Source organism: Odontesthes bonariensis, chromosome 12 (assembly GCF_027942865.1).
Source record: "Odontesthes bonariensis isolate fOdoBon6 chromosome 12, fOdoBon6.hap1, whole genome shotgun sequence".
Taxonomy (NCBI): domain Eukaryota; kingdom Metazoa; phylum Chordata; class Actinopteri; order Atheriniformes; family Atherinopsidae; genus Odontesthes; species Odontesthes bonariensis.
Window position 1 is genome coordinate 20,982,935 of NC_134517.1, and position 18,266 is coordinate 21,001,200.

An 18,266-nucleotide genomic window follows, 5' to 3' on the forward strand; every position below is an offset into this window, starting at 1 on the left:
CGTGGCTCGTGAGCCACATGTGGCTCCTCAAGCTTTAATTGGCGGCTCGCACTCGCATTATAACAATATGGTAACAATAACAATACATCTTTTCAAGTAACATACAGCGAATACTGCACAGTATTAGGTATTTTTATTAAGTTTGCGTTTTTGTAGTACTGTATTAAGTATTTTTATTAAGTATTAATTAAGGCTTGATGGTGTTTCCTAAAGGGGGAACTGTTAAACCTGGCAACGCAGCCCGCTTAAACCACCGTCACACTTGACCGCAGTGCACACTCGCTCCTTTAGCCAGCGCGAGATGCAGGCACAGTGGATCGGATTTAATTAAAAAAGGGCAAAAACCAAACGAAAATCAGTATGAAGATGCCAGAGAGGGGACGAGCAGGCAAATGTCGGGTGTACCGCGAAATGCAGGGACAATGGATTGGTTTTTGGTTAAAAAAGGGCAAAAATCAGCACAAAAACCATGCTCATCTTGAATGTCTCACTATGATTACAACAACAAACTACAAATACAACATGAAGAAAGTCAAGGACATGCATGCCAGCTTCTGCTCATCCCAGTATATTAAGGTAAATGTGGTCTTAATTGAAAATGTATTGGCTGTGTTGTTTCTTTTTTTGTGGGATGTTTTATCTGTAGAAATGCATATTTGCAAAAGGGGACTTAGTATGTTGTCGTAAAAATGTCTCGTCCCTTGGTTTTGCTCTGCCAATGTGGCTCTTGTGAGAAAAATAGTGAGTATCACTGCTCTAGAGTTTAAAACTCGTAAAGTATGCACACGTTAAGTTGGAGACTCATTTTGCATAGTTTTTTACAGGCCATCATTAATGCAGTAAAATCTGTAAAGTTGCACAAACTGTTTGCTGCTCTTTTTATTGAAAAGCTGGTGGTAGAATATGATGAAGCACTGACATGTAAACAGATGATTATGAATAACAGAGTGAGAGGAAGTCTGGCATAAAGCACTGAGACCGCTTCTATGTGAGATTTATAAACTCCTCATGGGACGCTTCGTCGATTTAAAAACCTGTAACTCTGGTGTCAGAACCGGACGTGGGCAGACGTCACATTGTGAACACACGTCTGTTTGGTGTGACTGACTCGTGCCTTCATTTTAGCAGCTGTCTGATAAGTAACTAAGCGCCCAGGGTGGCCGGCTGCCAGATGTGGGAGTGAATCAGTCCCATCAACTGTTACTAACATAGCAGCGCTGATTATCTCACTTCTCTCAGAGTGCTTTGATCGGCTTATTTATTCATGCCACTGTAAATAATAATAATAGTCATCGTGGCTTTTTATTGATGTGTTCAAGACCGAGTATCACAGGGGAGGCACTATCACAGGCTAATAATTCTAAATTGCAGCCAATTAAATAAATATTAGTGGCTGGATGAGAAGAGGTGAATAAATGTTGACATGTGTTCCTCCGTAACTTTGAGAAAAGAGCTATAGGCAGTCGGAGGTAATTGGGATCTTAATTTCCTACTTGTAGTGGAGGAACAGCTGAAAAACCGACAAGCTGAAGGCAGCCCACATGAGGTCAGTATGTCTGGGGGCCGCTCTGTCCTTACTTGAAGAAGAGCGGCTCGTGTTTGACGTTGTTGTCCTCGTTCCACTTCCTCCTGACCCTCTGTGCGTCTTCAATGCGCTGCTTCTCCGATGACGCCATCTCCAGGTTCCCTTCTTCGAGGTGCCTGTGCCAGCAGAACAACACACGCCATGTGGTAAGATATTCCCACAAAGACCGGTGACTGCCAAGCATCATGGAACTCATTGCAATTCTTAGCTCAAAGAGAATTGGCAGCAGAGTGACTTCACCGAAACTTCATCTGCTTTGTGAGAATTCATCAACGCATTTCTGCAGCTGGAGCAAGAAAGCACAGCGTTAGCACGTCGGTACCTTTGATCGGGCCGGAATCGGGCATCTGTACGCGGCAAGACGTCTTTCAACTCAGGGCAAAGCTCGTTCAGTTCAATGGCGAATCTGGTGAAGCCGTAGTACAGCTCATAGTCTGTGGGCATGGAGCCTGACAAAGAAAGGCAACAAAGCCCCCCCGTTAGCTTGAAAGCTAAACTTCCAAGTGGCCATTCATACAGTTAGTTTTAAGGGACATCCAGCAGTGAGTGTGGGTGATGAGCCGATGCCTACCTGGCCTCCAGATGCATTTGGCAGACGGTGGGACACCACAGTAAAGGCCCTCGTGCCATTTTCCAAAAAGCCTGTGGATCACTTTCCCCTCTTGATCCATCACAAATCCTTGAACCTCGTTTACATTCGAGCTCCAATAGTTTCCCTACAACGCATGCACCGTCAGTTTCCTTTCTACGCGATCACATTAAAGTTGTCATCATGTTTGAATCACACATCGACAAAGTCCAACCGTTTCTTACCTTCACAAAAGTTAGTTTGCAGAGGCAAGCGCTGCTCTTTGTGTTTCTTATGGTGATTTCCCCGTAGTGTTCGATCCACCGCCGTCCGCTGAGGATGTTGTGCACGCAGGTGGTGACTTTGTTCCATTCATAGTGATCTCCAAACCTTGAAAGGCAAAGACAACAGCTGACAGGCTGGAAGAGCACAGGCTCAAGTGAAAGCAAGTGATGCGTGCATTAATATATTCCTCTCCTGCCAGCTGTGAATTCTTGAGTTGTTTTTTTTTCAACAGAGCAAAAGATCTACTTTGATCTGGCAGTTTAGTTTAAAGCAGTGGTCCCCAAACTTTTTTCTAAAGAGGGCCAGCTCGCTCTGCATGGCTCTTTTAGAGTGCTGGAGATTTTCCATGTAAATTACAGTAAATATGCCTACTGTATACAGTAGATCCATCTTAGCTGAACTTTAGCCCATTCAATGTAGGCTATTGTTATTTTTTTTTTATGTTAGGCTACTATCATGTTAAAATGATATAGCATAGTCTTAAATGCAAATAGCTGAAATCACAAAATAAGAATAATAACATCAATAATCTACAAAAAAAACAAAAACCTATTTTATTCCAACATTTGTGAACTCACACAATTTTATTTGGCCTAAAAAAAACTTCCAAGAGTGAACAACAATTAAGAACATTTTAATACCATATAAAACCATGGCTTAGAATTGTTTATCCATAAATCGTCTATTACAGAACTTATTTTGCATTCCAACAAGTAGGCTAACAAATTTTGTTTTGACAAGTGAAATTTACACAACTTCTTTCACATCGTTTATCAATAAATCAATAGGCCTACATATTGCAAAACTTATTTTGCAAATGAGTCTAATTTACTGTTACTCAGCTTATTCAACAACACAATGCATGTAAGTTTTAAGAAAATCTTTAAAAAAAAAAAAAAAAGAAGTCACCTGAAGACATAAAAGTATTATTTCCCTTGAGATTAGTGCAGTACTCTGAAAAAGGCTGCACAACAGCGCCAAAACCTACCAGTGGCCAAAAAAAGAATGACATATGTACTTGTCGCCATAGAGAATGAACAGGGAGAAATAAGATTGGTGTTGAAGTCCGGTGCGGGAGGGATGGAATACATTAAGGACATATTCTGGAGGGCCATAAAAAATGACGTGGCCGGCCCGCGGGCCGTAGTTTGGGGACCATTGGTTTAAAGCCTCAAGTTCTCCATCTACAACATTTTGTGCTGGAAACGTGTGCTTCTCCACAAAGCTTAACGTAAAGATAGTTAATTGTGGATTGGAAGTCAATATATTTTAGATTTCTCTGCATATTTGCAATGAGAAAGAGCACATAAATCTATGGTGTCCTTCTAAAGGACACTTCATCAGATGGTGTAAGGTTTCATACGCGTGCTCACATGTTGCATCGAGTCTTAATTCCTCATGTCCTCACTGATAGAAATCTGTGTTTTGTTTTTTTCTATATATATGTTTGATATTCCTTTGTGGAAAAAAAATGCAAAAAGGTGATGACTCAACACACACAGCACTGAGCATCCCATGTGTAAGCGGCAGAGACAGCTCAGGCAGGCTTCCGTCCACACATTTTTAAGAAGATACAGTAAAATTTGCTCTACCGAACGGTAATATAAGACGTAAAAGAGTTAACAGATTGAAGATTCAGCAAACTGTACTGTGGTGTTGAGCTTTTTTTCTGTCCCGCTACACCAGAAAATGTTTTGCACAGTGTATTCTACATCACCGCATTGGCTGATAAACCGAGTGAGAGGTATTTACATTTTTATGATGAATTATGTAGATATTTTTAGTTTTAGTGAACGGGACCGAGACATCTGTTTATTTGTTTTCTTCTGTTTGATTGGTACTTCTTGAGATTATTATCAAGCTTGGTAACCGTGACAAACCCAGTGACACTTTGTCTTCACTACACAAGGCGTGAACACGGAGTGTATTTGTTGAATTACCTGGGAATCGTGAGATTTACAGATCCAATTGGTAAAATCTCCATCGATTTCCCCCAGAATTTGTTTTTCCATCGAACATCTGAAAAGCAAAACAGCAAAAACATCAGAAAACGAAAAAGAAGGCTCCGAACATTAACTCTCAAAACCATATTTCTGGTTTATTTCATAAAAATTTGCAGCTGGAAATGAAAGAGGCTAAATCAAGCCTAGCTGGCTCATATCCGCTAAGCTGTGGCTCTCACGAGGAAAGTCTCTTAGTAATTAGACAGGAAACCTACCTTGCCAGAAGGTGAAGTTCTTAGACTCGCAGTGGCAGGCGGAGATGGGAGGGTGGTGACTCACCTTGGAGAAAAGATGAAATGAAAACAGTCTGGCAGCTGTTGCTCAGATCACACATCACACAAAACCTCCTTTTGATAACAGGTTAGTTCTTAAGATTTAGTTTTTCTTTGAGCCACTGACAAAAGAAAATGTGAAACACGAGTCTGGGCTTTTTAGATAAACTGTGACAAGGTCTTACAAGATAAATCTGAAGAGTCGTGAAACATGAGGCAGAAACTAAAAGCAGTGACAACGCAGACTCCAGGCTTTATGCCACATTAGGTTACCTTTATCTTTTGATGTCTCTTTAATCTTCGCTTTTCTATTAAGTGACTCCATAACAGTGAGACATATTGACAGCCGGTGAACATAACCTAATCAGTTTTTTCTTTCTGGAAAGGCTGAAAATAGCATCTGGTGCAACAAAAAAACACTTCTCGTCATCTTCGGCACGAAGAGCACCAATCTATCAACAATCTTCGCATGGGCTTACCTGCTCTGAGAAAAAACAGAAGCCCTTGTCTTCCCGAATACATTCGTAAGTCTCTCCAAGCAGCGGGTTGAATGGCTTACTTCCTGCTCTGTAGTAAGTGGATGAGTAGCCTGAGATGGCGAAAGCAGCGACGAGGACCTGTCACAGAGTCAAGACAAAACAAACAAGAGGGGGATTAACTGGCTCATTATAAAAGCTTTTTACATTCATGAATCAAACGTAAGCGTTCACAGAATGCTATCAGCGGCACACAAGATATCAAGATAAAGGGATCCAAGGCCGACAGCTGCACTGAAGCGAATCAACACCTCACAGACATGCCTTCCAGTAAGAGACTATTTAGGGTGACTTGCAATGTGGGTCCATCAATGAGCGAATACACAGTAAGAAGTAGGGCTGAACGATATACCGTATCAATATCTAGATATGAACATTCAAGATATTAATATCGCAAATTCAACGATATCAACGATATAGATTTTCCCCGCATGTGCAGCTCAGGCAGTCGCAAACATCATTTTAACGCTTGCACTTATGTAGAGCTGAACTCAGCCAATGACAAACATCCGAGGGAGGGAGGGAGGGAGACGGAGACACACAAACTACATTCACAGAGGGGAAATTAAAAAGAGAAGCATGAGTGCGGAAGATAAGGCCGGCGCAGAATCTGCGCATTCGACGGATTTAGTGGCAAAAAATAAGTCATTCTCCATTATTTGGAGGTATTTTGGATTCAGAAAAGAGGATGTGAACCAGAGCGAGGTGTTGTGCAGGTCGTGCTTGGCAAAAAATGCGACGAGGTAAGGCAGCACAACAAACATGTTCCACCACCTGAAACAACGCCACCGCTGCATGAAGAGTGTATTGCAATGAGAGAAACGGCGGAGAAGTGAAGCCCAAGCAAAGTTTGATTGCTGATGCGTTCAGTAGCGTTACGCCATGAGTCGACGTCCACCAGGCACAAAGGCATTACAGATGCTGTAACATACCACATGCCAACGTGGTGCCCGTGTACACCGTCACAAAAGAGGGCTTTCAGAATGGTTCAGACGCTGGACAAACGTTACAAAATACCATCCCGAACATATTTTAATCAAGTGGCCATTCCAAAAATCTACAACGAATGTAAAATAAATGTTGAATCCGAGCTCCGTGAAATTGAACGTTTTGCCACAACCACGGACCTGTGGTCGAGCCGGACGACTGAACCTTACATCAGTTTAGAGGTCCATTTTATAACAACAAACTTCCAACTCAAGACCCGATGAATGCAGACGTCCTTCTTTTGTATTATGTTTTTTATTTTTCAGAAAAATGCTTCGTTTTCACTGAACCCACAGTCATATCGTATCGATATCGAGATATCTGGCATGAATATCGAGATATGAAATTTTGTCCATATCGTTCAGCCCTAGTAAGGACACAAAAACAGTTTTGCGAGAGCCAAGAAACAAGAATCTGTTATGTTCAGAAGCTGCAGTAAAAGGGTCACCATGGCCTACACCCATAAACATTTGATTGGATATGATCCTTGTAGATGGCAGCTTCTTTACCATGCGCTCAAAGGGATCCTCGGTCTCAGCAGCCTTGTCCAGCAGCTCGCTGTACTCCAGCTCCTCACACATACGCTGCAGGGTGTTGAGGGGCTCGTTAAGCTCCACAGGCATGGACACCTTGGACAGGTCCTTGCCGATGTTGTTCCTCAAAATGTTCCATAGGTTGATGTTGCTGGTGTCAGGACAGGGTGCCGGCAGACAGATACGCCGCCCGTTACGGAAGGCGCTGCCAGCAAAGTCTCCGTTGGCCACTGAAAGGAAAACCCCGCATATTTACTACATTCACTGCTGTTCCAAAAAAACATACTGTTGAAAATATAATCGTTATCTCCTTAAAATCCAGGTTAATATCTTCCATCCAATCAAAAGTCCAAGTACAGGAAAGCTGTAACACTTTAACTAGTTGATTCACTGTCATTTTTTTTTGTGAAACAAATTGTAGTAAAAGTTTCATCAACGTTTCAAGAAATAAAAATGGCATAAATTCTTCAATTCTAGTTTAGAAATGAACAGCTTTTATTTGTTGGTGTGCAAGGAATGAGCAGAATTAGAGCAGAACATTTTCAGACGTCCCACTTATACTTGATTTAAGGGCCACAGTAAAAAAAAAACACGTCGGTACTTAAAGGTGGGGTAGGGGTTCTTTTTCTGGAGCATTTTTTTACATATTGCTTGAAATACTCTTCACACCCCCATTGCAACCAATTAATTAAAAGTTTTGATACAAAAATGAAAAGTTTTAGTGGCCTCTAGAACGTACAATCTAGGAAAAACACTATCCAATCATACTGAACGGACCGTTAACGATGATTGGATTCTGATGCCGTCTATCAAACTGCAATTTGCTCCTCCCTCCCCCTCCTTCCCCCTGTGCGCGTACCCTTCTTCGTGAACGAATTACGCGTCCAGAAGCTTGGCAGGAAGCTAAACTAGAGCCAGCTTGGCTAGCACCTAGCATTATTAAACGTATAGTTAGCATATACTAAATACGGCAACGATCAATGCTTGCTGTCAGAACAGCAAGAAAAGGGTTGGGACTTTTGACCTGTGTATTTTCAAAATGCAGCTTCGCTGGACTCAAAATCCAGGATCTCCTACCCTACCTTTAAAAGTACTTAAAAGTTATATCAGATAAATCAAGTAAAAAGTCAAGACAAGAAAAATTAAGTAAAATCGGGAATTGAACGAGATGAAAAGGTCAAAATAAAGCGAAAAATTGAGCCACAAAGCGCCTCAAAAGTAATTCGTGAGATCTTATATTCCGTCTTAACACTTACTCACGCTTAGTACAAGTCTGTTCTGGATTATGTTCCGGTAGAGTGGTATTACTTGACTGATTATGATCTATTTTGTGATCGATCTAGAAAACTTCCAGCCTTACTGAGGCTGATTATTTTCACAATCTTTTGATACTTTACGGTCTACTTTCTAGCTCTGTGTTGTATGTGACAGAGATGAAGATGGAAGATCCCGTCCCGCCTTCACAGACTTCTTTCATAAAGCCTAAGAGAAGCCCTTGGCACAGAGCAACACTGCAAAGTCAACTGCCTCTGCAACACTGATAAATGAGTTTTCCAGTACAAGCGTGTCTTCGAGAGTGCTTGTGACGTGATAGAGGAAGCACGGCCGATGCACTCAGTGAAATCCCCTGCTTTACTCAATTCTTTTTTTTTGTTTTAAAGCAGGGTATGGATGGATGTCCTGGTGCAAAATTGGACCTACTTTGTCTGGAGACGTTATCAGTCACACTGGCGTTGTCCTCGGATATATTATCGCTCACATCGCTGACATATGACTCATCATCTGAGCCCTGTGAGGGATACAGGTACGGAGAAGAGTGTGTCAGAGCAGCGGAGTATATCACTAACTGATCAGAACAGGAGACCAACTAAGTCTCACACATAGACATTCTCACAGCCATTGCATATTGCCAGTGGCTAGCAAACTGCAGCAGTCATCTGCTATCTGTCCCACTGCAGCAACAGTGGCACGAGACACTGCAGCATTTTCATACTTTATATATAGAAATGCAATGAGGCCACTGATACCATCAGGGAGGAGCAGACTGTAGCTGCTTTCTGTAAAAGCCTCTCTGACAATCTGCTGCTGGTGAGGGTTTAGTCAGCAGCGTAAAACAGATTCAAACAGAGCTGGCATCAGAGCTACGGGGTGGGGAACTGATGACATTCCTTGGAGAATTATCCATCAGTGCATGTCAGGGGAGCTGCAACGCTTCATAGCATGAAGGAGATCTTACATGGTAAATGTGGAGCAGGATGTTCGCAGCATTAAACGAGGGGAGAAGGCAGAAATGGTTGTTTAGAATGATGGACCAAGCTGCCTTTATAACAGAGCTTCAAGCCATAAAATCATGAGCGAGAGACAAATGATTCTAAGACCCAGCAGAGGGATGAGGCCTTGGAGAAGATTCAAAAGGAACCCCCCACATGTGTGTGTTTAAGATTCTGTTGTATGCTTGGTGTTAACTAGCATAGTTAACTGCTGACTAACACAGCGCCATCTTTTTGTGGCTTTTCGACAGAAGCGCTAATTCAACCCACCCCTTGATGCATTTCTATTACAAACGACACGTCACAGTCCAAAAAGCCATATTCTCTTTAAGCCCCGCGTTGTACCTCATTCTCTGAGGAGCTGGCTGACAGAAGCACTTCCTGCGCATCAAAGAACTCAGAGACAGACTCTGACATGGAGAGTCGGCTTTCATTAGAGGCCTGCTGAGTCAGAGGGATCCCCATCTGTTCCACGGCCTGTAGGCAAACACAGCATTTGTTCAGTTTCTCAATACGATGACTGCTTTAAGAACCAAAATGGACCCGGGAAAACAGAAGCAGAAACAACACCAGGGGACAGCACAGAGCTCATAATCCAACAACACAAGTATCCTTGCTAAAGGGCAAGCTCCGATGCATTTCAAATTAGTCATTTTTTTTCCCATTAACATGGATGTCAGGTTTTGCATAGAATAATGATCCTTTAAGTTCACCTGCCAGGGCGGACCGGAAAAACTATCAATCTTTAAGAACAGGAATCAATAATGTAACTGACAAATGCAGGAAGGGAACACTGCGGGTACTTCTCCTGCCACGGAGGATGTAGTTTTATCAATATCAGCATGAGAAATTAGCTCTGTCACAGGCAGACTGACAGCTGTGACCTACCTCGTCAGGCGTGGCGATGATGTTCACACTGACAACTTGTTCATTCAGGACAGATTCAGAGTGGATGCGGTTGAGGCGAGTTCGAAGCTCTGCATTTTGGGACAGCGCCTGATGAACAAAAATAAAATAAAATTCAAGGATCGATACTTTGATTCTTGACCCACTCCACCCTATCATTATTAGAGGCCTGTTACGTTTGTTGATGCACTTATATGGAGGCTTAAGTAACTAATGTTTAAGCTAACCATGTTATTTTAACATAATTCGTTCTGGTTTACTCCCACTGCTCGGCTGCTTATTCATTCTATGAGTTGTTTACAATAAGAAAAAAAAAAAGAAGAAGTAGCACCACTGTGTCTACTGTGGGGGAAAGTAACTACTTTTGGTGTGGACTTTCTGTTCTGTTACTCCGTTTCTCTTCTGTAATTTCTCTGACATTTTACCTGCACAAAAAAAGCTGTAACACACCTGTAACACAATATCTTTAAGTATCTACGTGTCGAAGTAAAGTAAAAAGCAGACCACAAGTAATATGAAAAAATGCCCCTCGTAACCCACATAGCTGACACCCCAGCTGTAGCCATGACAACAGAAAACCCCCGATTATCAACCACCCACAGAGCCCTCCCGTAAAACCTGACCTCCCGTCTGTGACAACCGTGTCACACTAACTTCCAATTAAGAACAAAGCGGAGATAAAGTGGCAAGTGAAACATTTCACTGAAATTATGTCAACAGTTAGCAGAGCAACAGTCCAATTAAATCACTGCGGTGGAGAGACAGCCCCGAGGAGCACAGTTAATGAACTGCACTGCACTTTTCTCTCCATCACCAATTAATATAGGAAAATAAGATAGGACTTTCATGATTCGCTTGCCTGTGCTCTAATCTCCACACGTTGTCTTTTTAATTGTGATTACTTTGCCTGCTTCAGGTAAATTACAGCTTGTGTGTTTCTGTCATCATGAGCGTAGCTGACAGTAAGGCAACTGTAAACTGGGCTCCAGTTCAAAGACACATTGTTCACAGCAGTAATTTCCCTCTGAATGTCCCAGTTTCTCTGATTAATTACGTGAGAAACATCATAATTAGCATCTATAACGTGAAAGCAGTAAAACTTGTCAACAAACAATTGAAATCAACCACGCAGAGCAGTGGCACAGAGCTATCGTGGGGTTTTAGGGTGCTCGTTACCTGCGACAGAGACTTCCTGAGAGAGTTGATCTGGGCTGACTGGTCCGTCTGCTCCTGCTCGGATAAAATCTGTTTGATCTTTTCTTTCTCGATGGCCACAGTGTTGAAGGCCGACTTCAGCAGCGAGTGGACTGAAGAAAGACAAAAAAGAAAGCAAAAAAAAATTGAACTTCGGCCCCCGCCGCACAACAATTCAGGCTTCCTCAGTCGCTTTGCCTTAATCCCTGAATAAAATCTTCATTCTCAAAACACTGATTGAAACTCTCAGTTGAACTGATTTAATTTCTCAAAATAATACAGCACATGCATTTCACACTGGGCCACACAATTCCATCAACTGCTTTTAATGTTAGAGCGACTCTGCATGTGTTCTTAACTTGTTATATCACGTGTGTTTGACTCTCCATAAAAACCACTTACCGAACAAAATACATTATTAACATTATGATGACTGTTATATTACAATTACAATTACACACTTGATTAGCCAGTGACAAAAATGAATCACATTTCGATTAAAATGAAAAACTTTTTCAGTGTTCTGCCCTACTGTCAGCTGTATTTATCAACATGTTCAACCATTTACAGCCAAATCTACAATGAGAAAATATTCGAGCCCTTCAGTCATGGCAAGATGCAAGTCCAGAATTTCAACATGATGAGAGAGTTCAATTTGGCTTTCTTGTGTTCACATTAACTGACACTCGTTTTTCCACACAAACGCAGCACTTGTTACATATGGTGGTGGCAGAAGGGCAACAGCAGACTACGTTATTCTAACTGATGAAGAAGCATTTGATCTTGGCGGCATTTATACACCGGTGGATGAATCCATTACTCGTGACACATGATGTATTAAATTAAGTATGATGAATGAGTTAGCAGGTCATATGAACTGCTGAACTTGATACCTTCACGTACTTACTGTTTTCATGGCTAGCTGACAATTTTGACGCGAACATGCTTGCTTCTTTTAAAATGACACGGGGATGTTCTTAAATCCTTCAATCCAGACTATTTTACTTTACACGATTTGACTTTTTCTACTTTTTTACATTACTTTGTGAAGGAGGCAGTGTCAGAGCAGAGATATTTTTCAGTGGTTGTCAGCAGTATTCCACAAAAACTAACTAGTTTTGGGACTACTGATGGAAAGTAGCCTGGAGCTGAATCTGAGTAAATTTTTCCTAAATTTGCAGGACAGGGCATTGGGTTGGGGTCAGCTGGGGTCCTTCTGGTCCCTCTGGAATTTGCATGATCTCTTTGTGCCTGTGTGAGTTTTCTTCACATGCTCTGGCTTCCAAACGCAGTCCAAACAAATTCCTTATCTGATTTTAAATTCCACTTTGTACCCCGCCTCTCGCCAAGTGCCAGCTGGGATAAGCTCCAGTCCCCAGACAGCCCTGTACTACTGCGGATATCACTAATGGATGGCGAGGGCACTGGCATTGGTGGAGAACATTGTTCTCTGTGTTTCCTGCCATGTAATTCATTAATAATGATGATGTAACCGAGAAACATCTGGATAAGAATAAGATGCAGTTTGCGATATTCCACAATAGGGTTTACCTTTCTGGGCAAGGGTGCAGAATTCCTCCTGAAGTTTAAAGTAGTCGCTGGCATATTCCATGCTGTCTGTCAAGCGTGAGACCGGGGGCTGAAAGTCCACCAGCTCCGCACACAAGTTAGGATTGGATGAGTGCAGGCGGACTGGGGACATGCTTGCAGACAGAGGAACCTGAAGAGAGATCCCAACCAACCACAGAGGACAACTGTCAACCACCTGAAAGGCACAATAACAAAGCTAATGTTTTGTCTCTCTGACAGCCAGACCATCTTTGAGGACCAGGAACCTTGGTCCAACAAAGCGAACAGTAGTCATTCCTGAATGTGCATTGTGTAAACTGTTCAATATTTTGACACGACACACCGACACGTCACAGTCGGTGGGGTTACATGGCACTGAAAGGATCGGATTATTGGCTAAATTACAATAAGAAAGAGTTGAGCAAGGGTAATTATAGGGTTATTAATCTCTGGTCGTGCTTTAAACTGGTTCAAGTCCTATCTGGAGGACAGGAAATATTTTGTTGAAATTGGTAACTGTGTCTCAGACCAAATGGCTATGACCTGTGGGGTTCCCCAGGGGTCAATCCTGGGATCCGTATTGTTCAATCTGTACATGCTTCCATTAGGCCAGCTAATACGCAGCTATAATGTGTCCTACCACAACTATGCAGATGACACTCACACTCAGATTGTGTTGCTGCATCGAACAGATCAGTGTGTGGATGTAAAACAATTTTCTCCAGCTAAACTCAGACAAAACTGAAATCATTGTCTGTGGCCCACAGAAACAAAGAGAAAGTGTTATCCAATTATCCGATCCTTTCAGTGCCATGTAACCCCACTGACTGAGATGCGGCAATTCTCTTTTTGTTTCAGTTCAATTCAATTATTTTGAAGGAATAGAACACAATATAACTGCCTCCTGATTCACACTGCTCATATCCTCCTTCAGAGCAGAAATCTTTTGAATCATAAAGGTCGTAGGACATCAAGAATCTAGGTCACCCTGGGAAGAAGTATTATTAGCGAGTGTAATTAAATTAATCCAAAGAACTAGAAGGTTAGCTTTGGAAAATGTTTCCCCACTTTTTGACTGAGCTGTCGCAGATCAGCGGTGAAACATTTTTTACTACCACACAATAAGCCATTTGACTTGCTCGTTTCAGAAATGTGAAGGTAACTCACTGAGAGGCTTTGTTCTACCACAGATCTGATACATGAAAGTTGCATGCATCGAAAAAGGAAACACATCAAGCAGCATAGGTTAATGAAATAGACAAAAAAAAAAAAGAGTAGATAAGCAAAAAAATGTGTTCAGGCCAAGCACTAGTAAGTGTGCACTGGGCTGCGGACTCAAGAACAAAACAAACAAGAAAGTGAACAAAGAGGACAGAATAAGCTAAATAGAATACAAAAACATAGTCCCCGGCTAAAAACTGTGGTACTGCATTATAGATTACGCTAAGAGTCTCTGCAAACCCCTAACAAACACTGTCTACCACTTATGCATCAAAACTTAGGGTTAGGGTTTTATGTGGGCTATAAGAATTATACATACATTTAGTCAGATATATTGCTTTGAAGTAAGTGTGAAATTTACTGCATGCATGGTTGTTTCAGTTCCTGAGATCTGCAAATATGTAAGCAACCAAATTCTGCTCGAGTGTGTTTGTGTCTGTGAGTGACAGAGTAGAGGTCTGGAGAGTGGTACCTGAAGCTGGAATTTTGCATCTTTTCCGACACTTTTTGTTCTCCATCTTCTGTTCAAGCGCTTTTCTTTCTTTGACAATTCTACGCAATTGGCCTTTGAGGCACATGTGGATCAGAGCATGCAAAGTACGGTTAATAGGACAAACACATTACAAAACAAACAAAAAAAACGTTCAAAAAAAAAAAGAAAACAGGTCGCAGTGAAATGGGCTGGAAACAAAGATGAAATGTGCTGTGTGAAAAATGCATTTTAGTCAAAAACGGTAACAGATTAGAAATGAATAGATCGTGAACCGCTAAGAAGCAGCAGGTGTGCCTACACGGTTAATGACTGCAGGGGTTTTAAAAGACTACACTTTTTTAAGACTGAAACTCTTTTTTTACACACACCTATACACAAACATAGATTCAGACTTCATCCTTCAGGAGAGAACAGTGTAGAAAGAAAACCTAGAAATGAAACACTGCCTAAATAGTTTCCCCTGCTCGCTGTTATAGCTGTGTGTGTCCATGAGTTTCTCTATGTTCATGCAGGTGTGTGTGTGTGTGTGTTTTACCTGCATATCTGTGAAGTTGGGCGCCGACTGCGTCCTCTGTAGTATCTCCAGACTCTGCAATAACCGGCTTAGTTCGGTCAGGTTGGACTGACAGCGTGCGAGCTCTGAAAATAAAATTTACACCCACAAGCTCACAAACGCATTACAAAACAGTCACCGATCCACATTCACATCCACAAGGATTTATCGAAAGGCGGGAGGCATGATTTAATCCACTCTCGTGCAAAAAGATCTGATTTGTTCACAGCGTGAGGAGGGGAAATTGCACTTACCCTCTGCACATTTGTCCATCTCCTCTGACTCCTGCAGCCAAGCAGCCACCTTGCTCTGTCCGTTGCTGTAGGAGGCCGGCAGGCTGCTGTTGCTGCCGCTGCTGGGAGCCGCCGGCTGCCACGGCAAGCTGCTCGGCTTGGCCTGCTGTGGTGACGAGTTAACGGACAGGGTCAGAGAGAAATGTTTTTTTTTCTTTTTCTGAAGCATCGTGTCACTCTCTGTTATTGTGGGCAACGGACTTGTTAGTAGTCCACAAGGAATTGATGGTACTTATTCAAATGGCAATGATGTCGCTTAAGAATCAATATTCTTGATTAATGCCACAACTAATACATAAATCACGATGATTTATCGATTAACTTCGAAATGATTATACCAACAACAGGGGTTTCATGTCACGTAGCATGAACCTGATCATCAGAGTGTATCATGTTCTACACGTTCAAATTAACGTGGCTCATGTATAAGACCCTGTTACCACTATTTTGAAAAGCATTTTAACCTGAAAGCTTCTACAATCTGCTTTATTATAATTGCTGTGGATCAACATTGGCACTGTTCTGTACAGAAAAGCATAAGTAGAGATGCACCGATTGCAATTTTCTCGGCTGATTCCGATCTGCTGCTCACAATATTTTAATTTCTTTTGATTTTTTTTTTTTTAACAATTCAACTGTAAAAAACTAGGATTCCAAATAAGTTACATTTTTATCCGAAATCACCCCAGGCTACAGGGCCTTCTCAGACTACTAAAACTGACTAAACAGAAGGTGGTTTTGTTCAAGAAAAGGAATTACAGCATCTCCTCCTTTATGAACCAGGTGATGGGTATTTTCTTCTTCTTCTTTTTTAGTAATATTAAAAGTTACAGTGAATCTGTTCAGCGGCCAAGACTGAAGGTCAATGCTAGTTTCAAACGACCTGGAAAACAATACGCTCTTTGACAGCTTCTAAGATAAATAATGATCAAAACAGAAAGAATCTGCAGTCAGCTGCCTCTATAAAGGCTGCCATGCTGAACTTTTCCTATTCCTTTGCTGGAATATCTGAGCCTATGATGTGGCGGATAATTCTGACTAGAGGACTGGAGTCGTTCATTAAAGCTGGTCTTCAGAGAAAGCTGAAGCCAGATGCTCTGAATCCAAATCTGACTGATCACCTCTAATGGCCTCCGTGAGGCATGAAGCATCACTCCCAGGAGAAGCTGCTCCGACTGCATCCTTACATTTACCCACACTCCAATCACACCAACAAGGCCGGGTTTCACACCACATTGGAAATAGTCTTGACAAACAATCCATTTTGTAATCCTAATGCTTTGGGTACAATTACCTGTTCAATCAGATTTACTGCATTAGGCAGTTATCTGTCCACAATCCACATCCATTAGTGTAGCAATTAGTCACATAATGCAGGGAACATATCAGGACCCTGGTGACAACTGAAATGTGGAGCAAGTTTTGAGGTCACACCAAGCCAAACAGTTACTGTTGGCAACTGTTGACCTCACCGCTGCTGCGGTGTCAGCAGCACAGAGTCAGACACAATCCCATCTGAATATAAAACGTTTGTCTACTGTTGGCTGGATTTTACTTCCTCTTTTCAGTGAGGTGTCTTGGTATATTGTTCCAATGTCTCAATATCCGTGACGTACTCTTCCTGAATATTAGCTGTAGACTGTTGAAAGCCAAGCTGATCTTAAAGCAGAGATCAAGTGTGAAAAGTAGTCTAACTTCTTGGTGTAGTGGACTGATAACCAGTTCAGATTTGTGAGGGACAGTCTGGATGTTTTTGTGGATTTGCTTTCCTTCTAAGGGTGACAATCAATACCGCACCAGGTCTGTAGCTATTTGTCACACAAGACATTGTAGCCTTCAGCTGTTTAGCCCAACTTACCAAAGAGACCAGAAACATGGAGAAATATCTAGCATGCGGGACAAATATTTGCATTACGACGATGAGCGGAGCCCACCTTTGGTTCATGTACTACACTCGGGGCGGGTTGGGGGGACTCCATGGCAGCAGAGGGAGGAAACGTTCGCATGGTGGCATCCCGAGGAGATCGCACGATCTCATTCTGCCGATAAAGCCGGTGATGACGCAGCTTTGACACCCAGGCATCAAATATGTCTTGAGACTTGACCTAAAGAGGGGGAGGACAATGAGCTTTGACCCATGGTCATCTGATGAGCTTCTGTTTGAAATACTGAGCGATCATCTGTCTTACCTTCAGGTGATAGATATGCTCTTCGGTGTCCAGGTCGATGCGGCGTGCCCTCTTTTTGATGGACATGACAGAGAGGCCGACATCGATGCTGCCATGAAGTTTTCCTTTTTGTATCTGAGGACATTGATGGATACATACACCTTATGGCGTAGATAATGTTTTGTGGTTTATGCACACACATTATTCTTTATTGTCTGTTTACTACTTTTCAGAGCAAATCTATGTCACATAAAGGCCTAAAATAACTATTCCCCATGGTGTCAAAAACGTATGCTCGGATCGTATGATCGAGCACAAGGCCTCGGTCATTATTCCGAACAAGAGCTTCTTGTACCGCAGGGATCGCTCATTGTTGCTCTTGTGGGAGCTTTCCAGAGACTTTCCAGATTAAAGAAGCATTAAATCTATATCAACATGTTTGTTTGAGGCAAAACTCAGGAAAGATTTAGTCTTCAGTCGGCTGTTACACATCAGTTGCTGATGAGTGCCTAAAAAGTTGTGTGCAAGTAAAGAAGATGAAGGACGTTTCTATTTCTGTTCAGAAATGCATAGATTCTAAAAATGATGACTTATGCCTCTCGAATGTGATGCTGAAATATCTTTGAGGGGTTTTGGAATTTTTCATTTAACTTTCACTGTCAGTTCTGCAGATCAGCTGTGTTTTCTTCTGGATCAACATAATCAAGAAAGCTGAAAGTGAAATGGAGCTGAGGCTCTGCGAATGTTGGTGTCACCGATGATCATTTACATCATCGATGAAAAGACTAAGCACTAAAACCCTGTTAATGAAGCGATTACAAATGTGCTGG

The 18,266-nt window shown here is 42.0% G+C and overlaps 1 protein-coding gene across 3 annotated transcripts in view; it reads right to left on the bottom strand.

The window, feature by feature from the left end:
• The window catches only part of osbpl6 (oxysterol binding protein-like 6), a 38,944-nt gene that overhangs the window by 2,508 nt on the left and 18,170 nt on the right, over window positions 1-18,266 (bottom strand). For 2 of the 3 annotated variants that reach the window (XM_075479623.1, XM_075479625.1), the window contains 18 exons: window positions 17,458-17,571; window positions 17,203-17,373; window positions 15,230-15,374; window positions 14,958-15,061; window positions 14,402-14,494; window positions 12,691-12,859; window positions 11,122-11,252; window positions 9,928-10,035; window positions 9,385-9,516; window positions 8,471-8,558; window positions 6,746-6,999; window positions 5,193-5,330; window positions 4,657-4,720; window positions 4,379-4,457; window positions 2,399-2,543; window positions 2,157-2,301; window positions 1,908-2,034; window positions 1,579-1,701 (listed from right to left, as the gene is read on the bottom strand). In XM_075479623.1, coding sequence (XP_075335738.1) covers window positions 1,579-1,701; window positions 1,908-2,034; window positions 2,157-2,301; window positions 2,399-2,543; window positions 4,379-4,457; window positions 4,657-4,720; window positions 5,193-5,330; window positions 6,746-6,999; window positions 8,471-8,558; window positions 9,385-9,516; window positions 9,928-10,035; window positions 11,122-11,252; window positions 12,691-12,859; window positions 14,402-14,494; window positions 14,958-15,061; window positions 15,230-15,374; window positions 17,203-17,373; window positions 17,458-17,571 — 2,330 coding nt within the window. The remainder of the gene's footprint in view (window positions 1-1,578; window positions 1,702-1,907; window positions 2,035-2,156; window positions 2,302-2,398; window positions 2,544-4,378; window positions 4,458-4,656; window positions 4,721-5,192; window positions 5,331-6,745; window positions 7,000-8,470; window positions 8,559-9,384; window positions 9,517-9,927; window positions 10,036-11,121; window positions 11,253-12,690; window positions 12,860-14,401; window positions 14,495-14,957; window positions 15,062-15,229; window positions 15,375-17,202; window positions 17,374-17,457; window positions 17,572-18,266) is intronic. The other variant, XM_075479624.1, reaches the window with a different exon arrangement.